General features: G+C 45.1%; 2 protein-coding genes across 6 annotated transcripts in view; one reads left to right on the plus strand and one right to left on the minus strand.

Moving 5' to 3' along the window:
* Window positions 1-6,329, plus strand: part of LOC109908585 (uncharacterized) — an 83,236-nt gene extending 76,907 nt beyond the window's left edge. For all 5 annotated transcript variants that reach the window (XM_031793214.1, XM_031793216.1, XM_031793218.1 and 2 more), the window contains 3 exons: window positions 146-2,374; window positions 4,325-4,375; window positions 4,631-6,329. In XM_031793214.1, the coding sequence (XP_031649074.1) occupies window positions 146-2,374; window positions 4,325-4,347 (2,252 nt within the window). In that variant the 3' untranslated portion in view covers window positions 4,348-4,375; window positions 4,631-6,329. The remainder of the gene's footprint in view (window positions 1-145; window positions 2,375-4,324; window positions 4,376-4,630) is intronic.
* Window positions 6,330-6,593: 264 nt separating this feature from the next.
* fkbp9 (FKBP prolyl isomerase 9) lies at window positions 6,594-18,145 on the minus strand. Its single transcript, XM_020505211.2, has 10 exons — window positions 17,453-18,145; window positions 16,568-16,713; window positions 11,161-11,350; window positions 10,553-10,698; window positions 10,141-10,330; window positions 9,396-9,541; window positions 9,090-9,279; window positions 8,866-9,011; window positions 8,612-8,775; window positions 6,594-8,231 (listed from the first exon to the last, which is right to left on the minus strand). Exons 1-10 carry the CDS (start codon window positions 17,653-17,655, stop codon window positions 8,055-8,057), a joined length of 1,698 nt encoding a protein of 565 aa, XP_020360800.1. The 5' UTR covers window positions 17,656-18,145; the 3' UTR covers window positions 6,594-8,054.
* Between the last annotated feature and the right edge of the window lie 298 nt (window positions 18,146-18,443).

Below are 18,443 nucleotides of genomic sequence, written 5' to 3' on the forward strand. Positions count from 1 at the left end.
TGTGTGGCGTCGTGCATAAGAACAGCCCTTAGCCATGGTATATTGGCCATATCCCACACTTTGGGCCTTATTAAGTATATCTCTCACTCTATTCAATTAAATATAGATCTCTCTCTTTCTCCCTCCCTCCTTCTCTGTCTCTCAGGAAAACGTTGTTCTAACGTTGAGGGGTCAGAGGTGAGGGGTCAGCAGCAGGTGAAGAAGAGAAAGGTGTCTAGCCCCCCTGAGGGTCACACTGCCCCTGTCATCTGTCTATCATCTCCTGAAGTCACCAAGTCTTCTGAAACACACACTGTCAACCAGACACACATCACACCCTCACCCACACAATCCAACACTAAGCCGAAACTCACATACACACACTCTGACTCTCAAACTAAACTTAAACCTTCACGCACACACCCCAAACCCAGTTCAACAGCCCCAGAATATACTAGACCCAAACTCATTCCCCATTCTGCCACCAAGCCCTCCGGTACCCCTGCCGACAGCCTGACTGTTGCCAAAGAGTCCTCTAGCAAGAAACCCACTCACACACTGTGCAAACCCACACACACACTATCCAATAGCCAGAAGCTCACTGACAAACATTCGGACAAGAATGAGTCTCAGAAACATACTGAAAAGGCTAAACCTACTCGCACACACAGTGAACGCACACACAAAAACCGCACACACACTCGCAAACACAGTGACCTCACACGCACTGACAAAGCCAAAGACGGACACAGTGACAGGACCAAACGCAGACACAGTGACCGCAAACACACTAACAGACATTCTGACCACTCACGCTCTCACACCCGCTCTAAGAGACATAATCGTAGCTCCAGCCGTTCCTCCAAAGCCTCCCCCAGAGCTAGTCCCTCTGAGCCCCCCCTGCTCTCCCCCTACTCCCCCGCTGCATTCTCCCCCACCAGAGCCACTTCTGCGGCGAGCCTAAGCCAGGTCAAACCCAGCCAACCTTCCTGCCTAGTCAACAAACAACTACCCAAACAGTCCAGCCAACCAACCAAGAGACCTACCAACACAACCTCAGCAGTCAGACCTCTCCAGACCCAGGCCAACCCTCCCAACAACACCTCTTACCCCCACCTGCACCCAGAAAGAACTGGACCCATGACCCCCCCACTCGGACCCATGACCCCCCAACCCGAACCCATGACCCCCCAACCCCCGGCAATCCCTCCCTGCCTCACTCCTCCACCTCCACCCCAGCCAGATCCTGTCTATGCCTCTGGGGTTAAGACGAAGACTTCCATCGTAGACTGTGATCAATTTGTGGAATTCTTTGTCTCTTTGTTGCGCTCCCCCCACTTTTCTCCTGCCCTAACCACCCCAGAGAGTGCAGAGAGCGCTGAGGCTCATACCAGGGCAACAGGCCCTAACCCTGGAGGGGAGAAGATGAGGGGTGACTCAAAAGGTCATGCCATCGCCATAGTGGCAGCATTACCCAACCCGCTAAAAAGGAAGCTATCCCTACAGGAACCCGAGGACAGAGACCCCTGGAACTACGAGAGCCGACAGTTCACTCCCAACTCCAAACCTAACCCCAACTTCAAACCTAACCCAAACTTCCAGAACCCTGACTCCAAACCTAACCACAACTTCCAGAACCCTAACTCCAAACCTAACCACAACTTCCAAAACCCTAACTCCAAACCTAACCCTAACTTCCAGAACCCTAACCCTAACCCCAACTTCCAGAACCCTAACCCCAACTTCCAGAACCCTAACTCCAACTCTAACCCCAACTTCCAGAGTTATACCCCCACTACCAATGCCACACTAGCCCAGGGGGGTTACACTGGAGGGGTTACAGTTTCTTCTAGCCCTAACCCCACTGACCCACAGCCCCCAGAGATTCTACCTGGTTACACCTACGCTGGTTACACCTACGCTGGTTACACCTACCCTGGTAACACCTACCCTGGTTCAGGTTACGCTGGAGTTGTCAGTGTTAGTCAGTTCACTTCCAACTCCCCCAGTAACACACAGTCACAGCCACAGGCAAGGTGGTCTGGGGGCAACTGGGGAACAGGCTACCCAGGGGCAGGCTATGTTACAACAGGTCTAGCTGGTACTTCCTACCCTGGAGCTGTCTCTTCTGGAAGTGGACCTGGCTACCCTGGAGTTCTGCTCTACCCAGAGATGGGCTACTCAGACATGGACTGCCGTGGACAGGCTTACCCTAGGTCTGGGACTGGACTCGGCTCTACTGGGACTGTTATGCCCCCAGGAAGCCTCTACTCTACCACACCATCTCCAGCCAACCCCAGCTATTTGGCCTTGACCCAGCCATCACTTGACCCAGCCAGCTACTCCGCCTGGACTGCTACTGACACCGGGGTTGCCATTGAAACCAGCACAGCAGGTACTACTATTGGTGGTTGGTACCCATGGGCCAACCTCAGACCCCCTGCCTATTATGTTCTCCCTCAGCCAGCACGGAAGTGGGCACGCTACTGCAGCATTGTCATCAAGACCAAAAACAACCTGCCTGCTAAAGCTACGGCTAATGCTACGGCTAATACTACTGCTAATGCTACCTCTCCTCTTACGGCTACCTCATCTCCCTCGGCTAGCACTGTCACTGCAGCTACCACTTTTCTCCCTTCTGCTTCTCTTAGCGTGATGGCTAACAGCTAGCACCTCTGCTACAGATGTAGCTAAAGCTGCTTCACCTACTACTGATGCCAATGTTACGGCTACTATTGCTATACTAAGCGATGCTATGGCGATGCCTGCTCCTCCCCCTCCCAGCATGGAGGAAGGGTCCTGCCCTCTGTGGCCATATTAAGACAGAGACTGTCCCAGTGTTGTAGTGCTGGGTGATGAGTGCTCCGTCTCTATTGCTTTACAATATCTTTGCTGTAACACTGTAATGCACTTGTCTTTTTCTACTAACACTGACATTGCTGATAACTACTTTGTTGAGGGAAAATGTACTTGCTACAATTGCGATATGTTGTCTCACCTAGCTATCTTAAGATTAATTCACCAATGTAAGCCACTCTGGATAAGAGCATATTCTAAATTACTAAAATGTGATGGTGTATTTGCTGTACTGTATAACTAAACTCAGCGAAAAAAGAAACATCCTCTCACTGTCAACTGCGTTTATTTTCAGCAAACTTAACATGTGTAAATATTTGTATGAACATAAGATTCAACAACTGAGACATAAACTGAACAAGTTCCACAGACACGTGACTAACATAAATGGAATAATGTGTCCCTGAACAAAGGGGGGGGTCAAAATCAAAAGTAACAGTCAGTATCTGGTGTGTTCACCAGCTGCATTAAGTACTGCAGTGCATCTCCTCCTCATGGACTGCACCAGATTTGCCAGTTCTTGCTGTGAGAACCCCACTCTTCTAAGAAAGGTACCTGCAAGTTCCTGGACATTTCTCGGGGGGGGGAATGGCCCTAGCCCTCACCCTCTGATCCGACCCACCACCTCCAAATCGATCCCGCTCCAGAGTACAGGCCTCGGTGTAACACTCATTCCTTCGACGAAAAGCGTGAATCCGACCGTAACTCCTGGTGAGACCAAACCGCAACTCGTCCGTGAAGAGCACTTTTTGCCAGTCCTGTCTGGTCCAGCGACGGTGGGTTTGTGCCCATAGGCGACGTTGTTGCTGATGATGTCTGGTGAGGACCTGTCTTACAACAGGCCTACAAGCCCTCAGTCCAGCCTCTCTCAGCCTATTGCGAGCAGTCTGAGCACTGATGGAGGGATTGTGCGTTCCTGGTGTAACTCGGGCAGTTGTTGTTGCCACCCTGTACCTGTCCCACAGGTGTGATGTTTCGGATGTACCGATCCTGCGCAGGTGTTGTTACACGTGGTCTGCCACTGTGAGGACGATCAGTTGTCCGTCCTGTCTCCCTGTAGCACCGTCTTAGGCGTCTCACAGTACGGATATTGCAATTTATTTCCCTGGCCACATCTGCAGTCCTCAATCCTCCTTGCAGCATGCCTAAGGCACGTTCATGCAGATGAGCAGGGACCCTGGGCATTTTTCTTTTTGTGTTTTTCAGAGTCAGTAGAAAGGCCTCTTTAGTGTCCTAAGTTTCCATAAATGTGACCTTAATTGCCTACTGTCTGTAAGCTGTTAGTGTCTTAACGACCTTTCCACAGGTGCATGTTCATTCATTGTTTATGGTTCATTGAACAAGCATGGGAAACAGTGTTTAAACCCTTTACAATGGATTTGGATTATGAATTATCTTTGAAAGACAGGGTCCTGAAAAATAAGTTTTTTTGTTGTTGTTGCTGAGTTTACCTGTAATTGATCTTGTATGTGTGTGTCTGTTTCTACAGAGTATCTGCCACGCCCTCAGTGAGGACCCCGCCGGCCTGGATTTCCTTAACGTGAGTTAGAGCTCTGCTACCCGAGCCCGGCAGGCCCCAACATTATACATTGGGATAAGGCCGGGTGCGGCCCGTTTTTTCATCAGTGTACGGGCAGGGCTCGAGTATCACTAAATTCAAAACTAACATTTTGAAGCTGAGCCATTAGCTCCTGTTCTGCTGCCAGTACAGTGATATCTGACTAAGATCATAACATTGTTTCAAAGTGCTTAAGAAATTAGGGAACTGACCAGAGTGTGTGTGCATGTGTTCCAGGTGAAGCACTGACTGCTGGACAATCGCTGGACATGGAGGAGACGTATACACACACACAGATTGATAAAGTCAAATTTTGTTACCGAATGTCAGTTTTAAAATGAACATTCTTGGTTTTCCTCTATTTTGTATTACTTAAAGGTAACCCTCTTGCCAGAGCTTGATCCGTCGCTGGTGGCTCAGCAGAAGTAGTTACATCCCTGTGGGAGGGGCCTAATCTTGTCAGAATAAACTCCCATCCAATCACTTGAAAGCTGTTTAGTTTCAATGACTACTGATTGTGGCATAAGAGGAGCAAACAATATTTTTTTATGTTTACTGCAATTTTTTTTACATTTACTTTTTTAAAGATACAAGACAGTATATTTTAATTGCAAACCAAGCGAATGTTATACTCAAGCAATGTTCACCATTTAAATAAGGCATAAAAGATTCAGTTGATGTTTTCTTGAATGTGGATTATGTTTAATGTGAATATTATTTTTGTATCTTATACGTTGGTAGCCATTTACTCTCGTACCCGTATACAGATTTGGGGCACTAATAAGCTCCTACATTGGAACGTAGTGGCTTTTCAGTAACGTGCTATACATGACGTCAGAGTTCTGGCTGTGTGCCTCACAGTGCTGTATGGGTTTTGACTGACAGCCGTTCTGAACTTGAGCACCGTGCGCAACAAGAAGTTGCCCCTATCCCTCCCGGTAACTGGCCAACTTTTGAAATGTTTTTGTTGTCTGAGTGAGCAAAATGCTATAAATTGAGATTACTTGTATTTTGAAATTTGAGTATTATAATAAATACCGCTTTGATGTCATACAAGCAAGCCAAACACCTGTGTGTCCAAATGTGCACTTCACATTTCCAAATCATAGAACTCATGTTTACTACAGTATCAACGTTTAGCACCACCATGTTTGATGTAGTTACAAGATGACATGGCATCATACCCTGGGTTGTTCTGAACAGAAATAGCCTATGTTTGTTTATTGTGACGGAAACTAGAGGCTCCACACGCACCGAATGCACTCATGACTCCTTTCTATGCGCCCCAACATGACCATCTGTTTCTCTGAATTGCCTTGTGAAAGCCTAACACTGCAAGATCCTATTTTATGACTCATTTTGGCAATAGAACGAGCTTTCAAATCATGCCCACCCTACCCACGTTGCGGTTTATAATGGACTGTTTTTGGATTATGTAAACATCAGCAGTAATTCTGTGATGGCGGGAATGCAGGGTTGTGTTCCAAATGAAACAACTACAAGTGTTCTTGCTCTCGTTCCTCAACGGCACAGCTAGGAGAGCTCAAAAAATACTTTCAAGTTGAAGACTTTTTTTTTTGTCATAGAAGTGCATTGAAATTATTTAGGAACTGTGCACACTTTGGAGATGTGTGTGGCCACTTGGAGACACCAGTTTCCTTACTCAAACCCTTTTTAGTTTTATGTTGCATATTTTCCAGGAATAGTCTTGTCATGTTACTGAATGTATCCAGAGTGTCAACAAATGCACATATAATCAAGTGTAATGTTTGTAATCAGTCTGGTGTTAGATGAACTGTTGGACTCACATTATCTCCAAACTTTTCCCTTTCAGTTGCTACCATGGTTATGCATATGCTTTTCATATTTCTTCTGTAAGAAACATTTACATTTAGCCCTATCCATATAAGCCAATAAAACAATTCTATGCCTCGGCCAGAAACTGTGTGTGTGCAGGGGCAGGCGGGCTCGCGCTAAAGACTCCATGGTTGTTATACATTCCAAACTCTGTTCTGGTGTCCTTGACCAAGAAGTGGAGTTTCATATCTTCACTTCAAACCGGCACTTTTTTCCCCTCTCTCTTTCTTTCTCCCTCTCTTCCTGTCGCCCCCTGGCTGTTTTTATTCCGGCTGCGCAGTTCCCACCATATGCAAGCCACACACACACACACACATTGCACCTAAAGAGAGACAGACAGGTCTTGTTGTAAAGGGGATGGAATGTGCATTTATTCAAATGCACCTTAGAAACGACACATTTACAGCATCATTTTCACTCATTACTCTCAAACAGAGGCATCAGATATAAAACAAACTCAACTGTTGCAAACACACACGTACACACTTCACACACTTTGCCAAAGCTGGTGCAGGTGAGATGTGTGTGCAGAGCATAGCGTAATTATAACACAATCTATTGGGGGGGGAACTAAAACAATGAACTACCTGATAGTGGCACCAACATTTAGGTAAATGTTGCATAGGAGACAGTGTTGTGAGTGGGCAGCTGAATGACTAGATGTGTAGTATTGTACTTGATTGGCTTAGACAGCAGAGAATACAGGAAGCGTTTGTACACATGACAACAAGGAATATAAACAAAGTTTTAGCACCTGAATCGTTTGGCAAACCTTTACTAAAACACACACGTTAGCTGGATAGTACGGAACTTGCATAGATGGTACTGTAGAAGCAATTCTGCAATCACCTGACTGCATCCATCATGGTGTTTGTTAATACAATAAATAACATTTTTATAGTACTGTAATTCTGCTCTATAAGATATGTTGGTGGGACAGAAGATTTAAAATTGAAACCGTTTGACCCACAAACAATAACTAACTAAACACGGGGGATAGAACATAGATCCAGAGATCATCTTCAGAAAGTGGAGAGTTTGTCACTAAATTATTGTCAGGCACTTATTCTCTCACAGATGAAAAAGGCAACACCAACAAAATACAAAAAAAACACCATCTGAACAGTAACTCAATAATAAAATACTAAACACATCAGTGATGCCAGAGCAGGTGAACAAAGGTACATCATCAACAATGGAAACACATCAAGCTCCTCTAATGCAATGTTTCCCAACTCCAGTCCTCCAGTAACGTTACCCTCAACAGCACACGTTTTGTTGTAAAACTCACCATATTAAACTCATCCAGGGCTTGATGATTAGTTGACACGCATCAGACGAGTTTGTCCAAGGCTTCAAAGAAAATGTGTGCTGTTGGGGGTACTTAAGGGCTGGATTTGGGAAACTGCTCTACTAACAAAAACGTGGGCCTTTGTCCTAATGCTCTTACATTGCTCATCTCCTCAAAATGTATTCCTCCTGCTTTCCTATTCTCCCCTCTCATTCCCTCCCCATGCCAACACCAGACTGCTCTGGTCACTGAAGACAACAGGTCAAAACTAACTAAACCACCATTTGATTCTCAGCCCATTACTCAGAATACATCCTGCCTCTCTCTTTGGTTCTCTATAGACATCTGACCAACTCTAATTCTATACATCTGACCCTTTGCCATCTCACCCGGCCACCCTCCAACAATACAATCCCTCACACACACACACAAACACACACACACACCCTCCTTGTCTTATATTGCCATCATATAAGCCCCCTCATACACACACACACACTCTGCACCCCTCTCTTATAGCTCATCGTGTGTGGTCTCGTCGGCCTTCAGTTTGAACTCGTCCTCTGTGATCTTTCCGTCTCCATTACGGTCCTGGTTAGAAAACATGTTCTCAATGATGCGATATGAGTCGAACCCAGGGGCCAGACGTCCTTTACCCTCGTTCACCTGACGCAGAATGTAGTCTGAGAACTGGGATGGGGGAGGGAAAGGGGTGGGGGTGTGAAGAGAGAGGGAGGGAGAATTGTGAATTGGTTAGCCAGTTGCCTCGGTTAATCAACTAGATTGTCTCCTCTCTTCCTGAACTGATCAAAATTAACTGGATGGGTGAAATACAAAACATTTCTGTAGGGCTTCTCTTCCACCATATTTGCTTTCACTTGTCTTGTGTTTACAGATCAGTGCAGATGAAGGAGAGGAGGCTATTTAAGACTACTGAGATACAGCCATACGCTGTCCAGTTGTCTTCAATCAGAGCAGATCAAAAATAGGTGAGATGCATGAGGACCCACAGTGTCATGTGTATGTCTATTAGTGTGTAGCTGAGGGTGGGGTTTAGCTGCGATGCGTACCTCTGAGGCCAACACCTGTAGGTCCTTATCTGCATCCATCTCAGTGAAGAGGTCAGCTGATACGTCCTCGTTCCAGATGAACATGTAGCCATCAGGAAGTCCCGCCTCCATCTCAATCATCTCGATATCGAAGATTAGGACAGCACTGGCCGGCACTTCACCATCTATAACACACCAATGGACATGAATGGGTTAATAACAGCAAGTGGACAAGTTTGTGTGTGTCTTTGTCTGTGCCCAAGTGTGTAACTCACCCACTCCCCTCTCTCCGTAGCCCAGATGAGGGGGTATGACCAGGTGTCTTCTCTCTCCAACACACATCTCCTTCAGCCCCTCCTCCATCCCTGGAACCACCTGGTTGGCTCCTAGCACAATGTTATATGTCTTCCCATAGTTATACCTGGAGAGAGCGATTGTTAGAAGTGTGTGGTGTGGTGTGCGTGTGTGCTTGCATGTCCAAGTGTATCTTCCTACTCACGTGGAGTCAATGAAGGATCCATCCATGAGTGAAGCGTTGTAGTGGTATTTAACAAAGTCTCCTTTCTTAGCCAGAGTCTCACACACCACTGGTTTATAGTTGGTAGTGATCACCACTGTGTCTGATGGGTTGTGGAAGTCTATGATATGGATATCAAACACCAAGACAGCAGAACCTGGGATCTTAGTACCTGGTGGGGGAGAGAGGAGGGGGCGATGATGAAATCACCTTTCTATAAATTATGGTACACTGAAAACCTCAACACACACCACACACACACACACAAATACACAATTTTATACATACCTGTGCCCTCCTCTCCGTATCCGAGGTGAGGTGGGATAATGATGCGTCTTTTCTCTCCGATGCAGACTCCGATCAGACCCTCATCCATCCCACCAATCACATAGCCCTTACCCACGTAGGTGTCATATGTACGGTTACGGGAGTAGCTGAGAGGACAGTAATCATATGTACGGTTACGGGAGTAGCTGAGAGGACAGTAATCATATGTACGGTTACGGGAGTAGCTGAGAGGACAGTAATCATATATACGGTTACGGGAGTAGCTGAGAGGACAATAATCATATGTACGGTTACGGGAGTAGCTGAGAGGACAATAATCATATGTACAGTTACAGGAGTAGCTGAGAGGACAGTAATCATATGTACGGTTACAGGAGTAGCTGAGAGGACAGTAATCATATGTACAGAATGAAACATGTTACAAACACAAAACCTTTGCCTACATTTCTAAATCTAAGTAACTCTAAGTTGTAGATTCTAAATTCTACACCCTATTCAGTCTGAACTTAAATTTACTTGTTTTCTTGTAAGATAAAAGTGCAAGTTTTATTCTCCTGGTTGGATTCATTCAGTAAATCTTGAACTCATTTGTCTATCTAGTTTAGTTTAAGGTTACTGCCACCGTGAGGACAAAATAAGAATTACAAATAAAAGGAAAACAATGCCCAAAGGCAATAAGGGAGCATTCTTTACATACACATTTATGAAGTCACACACACTCTCTCTTTATCGCTCTCTTCCTCACCTGGAGTCGAAGAAGGTCCCGTCCAGTAGTGATCCGTTATAGTGGTATCTGATGAAGTCCCCAGCTACACTCTTCCTGTGGCAGGGTTGAGGTATGTCCTGGTTGATGATACTGACGCCGTCTTTAGGGTTATGGAGGTCCAAGAGGACTACATCAAACACCAGGGAGGCCTGCTGTGGGATATCACTACCTAGAGAGGGATGGGATGGATGGATGGAAAGAAAGGGGAGGAGATATAGGAGGGTTAGACTAGGGTTAAGTAAGTTCAGTAGGACCACGTCAAACACCAGGGATATCACTACCTGGAGAGACGGTTACACTGATGATGCCATCTCTGGTCCAATAGTACTAGAGAGGCCTGGACTGGGATAACACTCAGAAACAACTCCATTACCCAGCAGCACCTACTAACCATCACCGTTTGATCCGTATCCTAGCGATGGGGGCATGGTGATGATGCGTTTCTCCCCGACACACATGCCCAGAAGCCCCTGATCCATGCCAGCGATCAGCCAGCCAATCCCCACATAGGTGTCATAGGTACGCATACGGGTGTGGCTACAGGGGGAGGGAGAGGGGAGGGAAATGGGGAGCGAATGAGAAAATACTTATTAGAAGACCACAAACACAGCATACATTTATTTATTGGAAATCCTACAAATGTAACCCTCCTCTCCTCTATCATCTCCTTCCTTGCAGGGCCTCTCTTCATCCCTCTCCCTGTGCGTGTAGATTTCGTAGTAGTGTGTAGTGTGTGTTAGTAGTGTGTAGTGTCTGTTAGTAGTCTATAGCGTGTGTTAGAAGTGTGTAGTGCGGTTTAGTAGTGTGTAGTCTGTGTTAATAGTGTGTAGCGTGTGTTAGTAGTGTGTGTTAGTAGTTATAGTGTGTTAGTAGTATGTAGTGAGTGTTAGTAGTGTGTGATAATAGTTGTAGTGTGTGTTAGTAGTGTGTAGTGTGTGTTAGTAGCATGACGTGTGTGTTAGTAGTGTTTTGTCGTCGACAACTTATCTCGTGTCTCACCTGGAGTCGAACAGTGTTCCGTCCAGCAGTGTTCCGTTGTAATGATAACGTACGTAGTCTGACACCTCTACCTTCCTAGAGCAGTTCTCAGGGGTGTAGTACGTCTTCATCTGAACCACATCATCAGGGTTCCACACGTCCAACAACAGAACATCAAAATGGAGGATCGCATCTGAAGGGATTACATCACCTGGAGGAGTAAGGGAGGATGACATTAGTTACACTCGTTCTTTCTCTCATTCTCTCTCCACTTTCTCTCTTCTTTCTCTCATTGTTAAACTAGACAGATGAACATGGAATTATCTCTATGAAGAAGGCAATTAATCAGAGATTATAAACCATATATGCAACAGACATCGTTATGAGGGAGGGAAGATGAGAGGAGGTGAGAAGGAGGGGTAGGGAAGTTGAGGATGGCTGTGATTAAATCCATACTGGTGAGTTGGCAGTTGTTCTCTCTGCTGGCAGAGACTCGCTCCTCCTTTTCTCCCTCTACAAAGTAGACACCTACATTTATCACTCCATACATGCCACCACATCTTCCTTTCTCTCTCTCCATCTCACTTGCTCTCTCTCTTTCCCACATTCCAAGTAAGGCCACACATTTCTGTTTTAATCTCTCCTCATGCAAAATCAACCAGTCTGCTTGGTGACCTCTTTATTCACACAAACACACCCTAATACACACAAATACCCACACTAATACCCACATACTAATAGCACAAACACACTCCTAATGCTGTGCATGTAACTGTGGGTAATGCCGGCGAAGCCACCGGTCTGGGCTGTGATGTCTGTCTCACTGTGAATGAAGGGCACTCCTACAACACTAAAGCAGAGTTCATCTCTATGTGTCAGTTCAAGAGGGTCAGCAGATTAATCTGTCTACAATAAGGGTTTGTTCATGTCAAATGTGGTGACCTCACCTGGTTTAATTGATGCCTCTAGAGACAATACCTCTCTCATCGTCACTCAATGCCTAGATTTACCTCAACTGTGTTCACATCCATACCTTTGTCTGTACATCATGCATTGAATCTATTCTAGCGCTCCCAGAAACCTGCTCCTTTTACTCTCTGTCCCGAACGTACTAGACAACCAGTTCTTATAGCCCTTAGCCATACCCTTATCCTACTCCTCCTCTGTTCCTCTGGTGATGTAGAGGTTAATCCAGGCCCTGCAGTGCCTAGCTCCACTCCCACTTCCCAGGTGCTCTCATTTGTTGACTTCTGTAACTGTAAAAGCCTTGGTTTCATGCATATTAACATTAGAAGCCTCCTCCCTAAGTTTGTTTTATTCACTGCTTGAGCACACTCTGCCAACCCGGATGTCCTAGCTGTGTCTGAATCCTGGCTTAGGAAGGCCACCAAAAACCCAGAAATGTCCATCCCTAACTATAACATTTTCCGACAAGATAGAACTGCCAAAGGGGGCGGAGTTAGCCTGCAGAGTTCTGTCTTACTATCCAGGTCTGTGCCCCAAAAATTTGAGCTTCTACTTTTAAAAATACACCTTTCCAGAAACAAGTCTGTCACCGTTGCCGCTTGATATAGACCACCCTCTGCCGCCAGCTGTGACCTGGAAACCATATGTGAATTGATTGCCTCCCATTTATCTTCAGAGCTTGTGCTGTTAGGTGACCTAAACTGGGACATGCTTAACACCGCGGCCATTCTACAATCTAAGTTTGATGCCATCAATCTCACACAAATTATCAATGAACCTACCAGGTACAACCCCAAATCCATAACCATGGGCAACCTCTTATATATCATCCTAACCAACCTGCCCTCCAAATACACCTCTGCTGTCTTCAACCAGGATCTCAGCAATCACTGCCTCATTGCTTGCATCCGTAATGGGTCTGCGGTCAAACGACCACCCCTCATCACTGTCAAACGCTCCCTGAAACAATTTATGGAGCGTTTGATTAGGCCTTCCTAATCGACCTGGCCCAGGTATCCTGGAAGGATATAAACCTCATTCCGTCAGTATAAGATGCCTGGTTATTCTTTAAAAGTGCTTTCCTCACAATCTTAAATAAGCATGCCCCATTCAAAAAAATTAGAACCAGGAACAGATATAGCCCGTGGTTCACTTTAGACCTGACTGCCCATGACCAGCACAAAAACATCCTGTGGCGTACGGCATTAGCATCAAATAGCCCCTGCGATATGCAACTTTTCAGGGAAGTTAGGAACCAATATACACAGGCAGTTAGGAAAGTAAAGGCTAGCTTTTCAAATAGAAATTTGCACTCTGCAGCACAAACTCCAAAAAGTTCTGGGACACTGTAAAATCCATGGAGAATTAGGGCACTGGTCATGGGTGCACCTCAGCCACGCTCAAGGTCCTGAACGATATCATAACCGCCATCGATAAAAGACAATACAGTATAGCAGTGTATTCATCGACCTGGCCAAGGCTTTCGACTCTGTCAATCACCACATTTTTATCGGCAGACTCAACAACCTTGGTTTCTCAATGACTGCCTCGCCTGGTTCACCAACTACTTCTCAAACAGAGTTCAGTGTGTCAAATCAGAGGGCCTGTTATCCGGACCTCTGGCAGTCTCTATGGGGGTGCCAGAGGGTTCAATTCTCGGGCCGACTCTTTTCTCTGTATACATCAATGATGTCGCTCTTGCTGCTGGTGATTCTCTGATCCACTTCTATGCAGACGACACCATTCTGTATACATCTGGCCCTTCTTTGGACACTGTGTTAACTAACCTCCAGACGAGCTTCAATGCCATACAACTCTCCTTCCGTGGCCTACAACTGCTCTTAAATGCAAGTAAAACTAAATGCATGCTCTTCAACCAATTGCTGCCCGCACCTGCTCGCCTGTCCAGCATCACCACTCTGGACGGTTCTGACTTAGAATATGTGGACAACTACAAATACCTAGGTGTCTGGTTAGACTGTAAACTCTCCTTCCAGACTCACATTAACCTCTTTGGGCTAGGGGGCAGTATTTTGATGTCTGGATGACAAGCGTGCCTAAAGTAAACTAACTGTTACTCAAGCCCAGAAGCTAGGATATGCATATAATTGGTAGATTTGGATAGAAAACACTCCGTTTCTAAAACTGTTAAAATAATGTCTGTGAGTATAACAAAACTGATATGGCAGGCGAAACCCCGAGGACAAACCATCCAGAAAAAGAAAATTCAGCCCATCATTGATTCCTATGGCTGTCATTTTTAATATGAAGGGAAAGCCTCCCAGATTGCAGTTCCTAGGGCTTCCACTAGATGTTAACAGTCTTTAGAAAGAGTTTCAGGCTTGTTTTTGGAAAAATTTGCTAGAATTTGTAGTTTGTAATTTTTTGTGGCTCCCATTTTGGCTGTAGTGTTTGTTACGCGTTCTGGTGAATGCGGGTACTTTGTTGTTTATCTCCGGTAATGACAATAACGATTCTCCGTCTTAAATTTGATCATTTCGTTACATATTAGGGTACCTAAGGTTTGATTATAAACGTTGTTTGACTTGTTTGGTGAAGTTTATTGGTCACGTTTGGGATTCATTTTGTATGCATTTTGAAGGAGGGAAACCGGTGGATTATTGAATGAAGCGCGCCAACTAAACTGAGTTTTTGGGGATATAATGAAGGACTTCATCGAACAAAACGACCATTTGTGATGTAGCTGGGACCTTTTGGAGTGCCAACAGAAGAAGATCTTCAAAGGTAAGTGATTTATTTTATTACTATTTCTGACTTTCGTGGCGCATCTGCCTGGTTAGAAAATGTTTTTAATGCTTTGTGGGCTGGGCGCTGTCCTCAGATAATCGCATGCTGTGCTTTCAAGTAAAGCCTTTTTGAAATCTGACACAGCGGCTGGATTAACAAGAAGTTAAGCTTTTAACTGATGTTTGACATTTGTATTTTCATGAATGTTAAATATGACTATTTCTGTCATTTGAATTTCGCACACTGCAATTTCAACAGAAGGACGCTAGCGTCCGACTTATCCGCAATAAGTTTTAAGCATCTCCAATCCAAAATTACATCTAGAATCGGCTTCCTATTTCTCAACAAAGCATCCTTCACTCATTCTGCCAAACATACCCTCGTAAAACTGACTATCCTACCGATCCTTGACTTCGCCGATGTAATTTACAAAATAGCCTCCAACACTCTACTCAGCAAATTGGATGCAGTCTATCACAGTGCCATCCGTTCTGTCACCAAAGCCCCATATACTACCCACCACTGCGACCTGTATGCTCTCATTGGCTGGCCCTCACTTCATATTTGTCACCAAACCCACTGGCTCCAGGTCATCTATAAGTATTTGCTAGGTAAAGCCCCGCCTTGTCTCAGCTCACTGGTCACCATAGCAGCACCCACCCGTAGCACGCGCTCCAGCAAGTATATTTCACTGGTCATCCCCAAAGCCAATTCCTCGTTTGGCCGCCTTTCCTTCCAGTTCTCTGCTGTCAATGACTGGAACGAATTGCAAAAATCACTGAAGCTGTAGACCCATATCTCCCTCACTAACTTTAAGCACCAGCTGTCAGAGCAGCTCACAGATCACTGCACCTGTAAATAGCCCATCCAACTTCCTCATCCCCATACTGTTATTTATTAATTAATTTTTTGGTCCTTTGCACCCCAGTATCTCTACTTGCACATTCATATTTTGCACATCTATCACTCCAGTGTTTAATTGCTAAATTGTATTTGTTTCGCCACTATGGCCTATTTATTGCCTACCTCCCTTATCTTACCTCATTTGCACACACTGTATTAAGACTTTTTCTCTATTGTGTTATTGACTGTATGTTTGTTTATTCCATGTGTAACTCTGTGTTGTTGTTTGTGTTGCACTGCTTTGCTTTATCTTGGCCAGGTCACAGTTGTAAATGAGAACTTGTTCTCAACTAGCCTACCTGGTTAAATAAAGGTGAAATAAAATAAATAAAATCTCAGGCCACCATGCAGCGTACAGTAACATTAACAAGCAGCACTTCCTGGTCTGTGATGTCACTGTGACCCAATTCAACATGGACCACCCACTTCCTGTCAAGCTTGCATTAATGCTTGGTGTTTATGAATACCTCCGAACAGTAAACACCAGCTTCTACACACACACAAACCTAAAAACACACAGATCCAACCACCCACACACACTGCTACCTGTGCAGCTGCACTATTAATCAAACAGACAAGAGACAACAATGTCTATAATCATGTTACAAGCTATATTATCAACTAAGTTATGAGCTATGTTTATTGTTACATGCAAAACACACAGGTTACAGGTAGAACAGGTAAGTATACATATAGTTATTGATTGGTTATAGGGGAGGAGTTGAGATGTCTTTGCTCCCAAACCTCAATTATAAGCTAAAACTCCATTATATGATGTATGTTAATGTTAAAATCTATGTTATGAACTTACCGTATCCTTCCTTCCCGTAGGCCAGTTGTGGGGGAATCTTGACCAGTCGTCTCTCGTTGACACACATCCCTACCAGAGCTCTGTCCATCCCTTCAATCAGCTGCTTCTTACCCACATACACATTGTAGGTGCTGCTGCGGTCATAGCTGCAACACACACAAGTTATGGGAGCTGCCAACATCTCAAACAAAAAAGACAGAAAGAAAGACAAGAAACAAGGGGAAAATGTCCATACGTTCATGTATTCATTCACCCACTTACTTCACTGATTCACTCAGTCATGTATCTCTCTGTCCAGACAGTAGTACTTGGTTGGCTGCGGTGAGACTGTGGTTACCATGTCGTATCACTAGGCCTAGCCTACTACACTGGCCAACTGTATCTCAGTTCTGCCACGCACATTACTTATTGGGCCTACTGGTCTCTTTCTGCCCAAGGGTTTACATTAATGAATTCATTCATATTTGTAGTATTTTTTTATTTTACATGATCACTCTGCTGGCCATACACTCACACACCAGATATGCTACCTGTGTGTGCATGCTCTAGAGTAGGCTAGGAAGGCCTACATGTGTACGTCCTTGCAGTTGGTTAACGAACCATATATTATCACCCGGTGTATTTAGTAGCAGAATATGACTGTTTACTCTGGAGTGAAAATATAGTTTCACTATTTATTTAGTTCAGACTTGGAGACTGCATGAAGAGTCTCCCTCTCTCTCAGTGAATGGGGGCTCTCGTTCTCTCTGCCTGCGTGGCTGTTTGGTCCGACCGGCTAATAAAACGCACGCTTAAATTTATTGACGTGCACGCTACTCTCTGCAACGTGAACTGCGTGCAGGAACTACAGGAGTGGAGAAGAGTGGAAAATAAAAACTTTCTTACCTGGAGTCAAATTTCTTTCCATCCGGGAACATGCCATTATAATGGTAGCGAACATAATCCCCTACTTTCACAGCGCGCACGCACTGCTCTGGCACGAACGTTTTCTCAATCACGATGTCATCTAACGGTACCGGAGGGGCGTCACAGGCGGCAAACGCCACCAGAACCGCCAGATATATCATCCCGTGCACGCACTGTTTCATCTTCACACGCCTCTCCTTTACCGACAAAAAGTATGGTGGATAACCGTGACTTGTAACAGTTGTTATCGCTCTCTTTCTTTTTCCCCCGATTGTTCCGATTCCTCTGGTCTTCTGCTTCCAGTTCTTGTCTTCTTCCGTTGATCCCTGTCTGTTCGGGATTGAATTGAATGGGAGGATTTGGGTACCACGTATGGCGCAGGCGCAGTAGCACACAACAGATATGTAGACGTGGAAACGCCAAACGGAGGGCCTATAGTCACAGCTAGAGATCAAATAAACTACATCCCCACCGCAAGACCAACAAACACAAACTACTACTGTAGAATAGGCCTAGTTTACATTCAGTCACACATGTACAGTCTATAGGGCTATTACGCAAGGCTTGGCAATGGAGTGGCGGTGGAACAGTGGGTGTTTCTGTGTGTGACCCTCTCTCTCTCTCTCTCTCTGGAATGTCTCGACGTGGCAGGGGAGGGGGAAGTCTGTAGGCTACAGAGACAACCCTAATTAGTGGGTGATAGGCCTATACAAGAATATACACGTTTTATATAACATAACCAACACGTTTATAAAACATACATAGCCGAACATAAATATAAAAAGTACACATGTTTAAATAGGTATAGGCAGCAGACTTTCAACTGCAGACTCTCCAAAGTCTACTACTGAACACCAGTTTCACTAGGCTACTTCTCATTGTCGCTGCGTCAGATTAATCACATTACATTGTGTGGCCATTTGGCATCTAGTCTGGAGGGCCACAAATGGAAATCACTCATTAACTTGAT

The sequence above is a fragment of the Oncorhynchus kisutch genome, linkage group LG17 (assembly GCF_002021735.2).
Source record: "Oncorhynchus kisutch isolate 150728-3 linkage group LG17, Okis_V2, whole genome shotgun sequence".
In the NCBI taxonomy this organism is placed as follows: domain Eukaryota; kingdom Metazoa; phylum Chordata; class Actinopteri; order Salmoniformes; family Salmonidae; genus Oncorhynchus; species Oncorhynchus kisutch.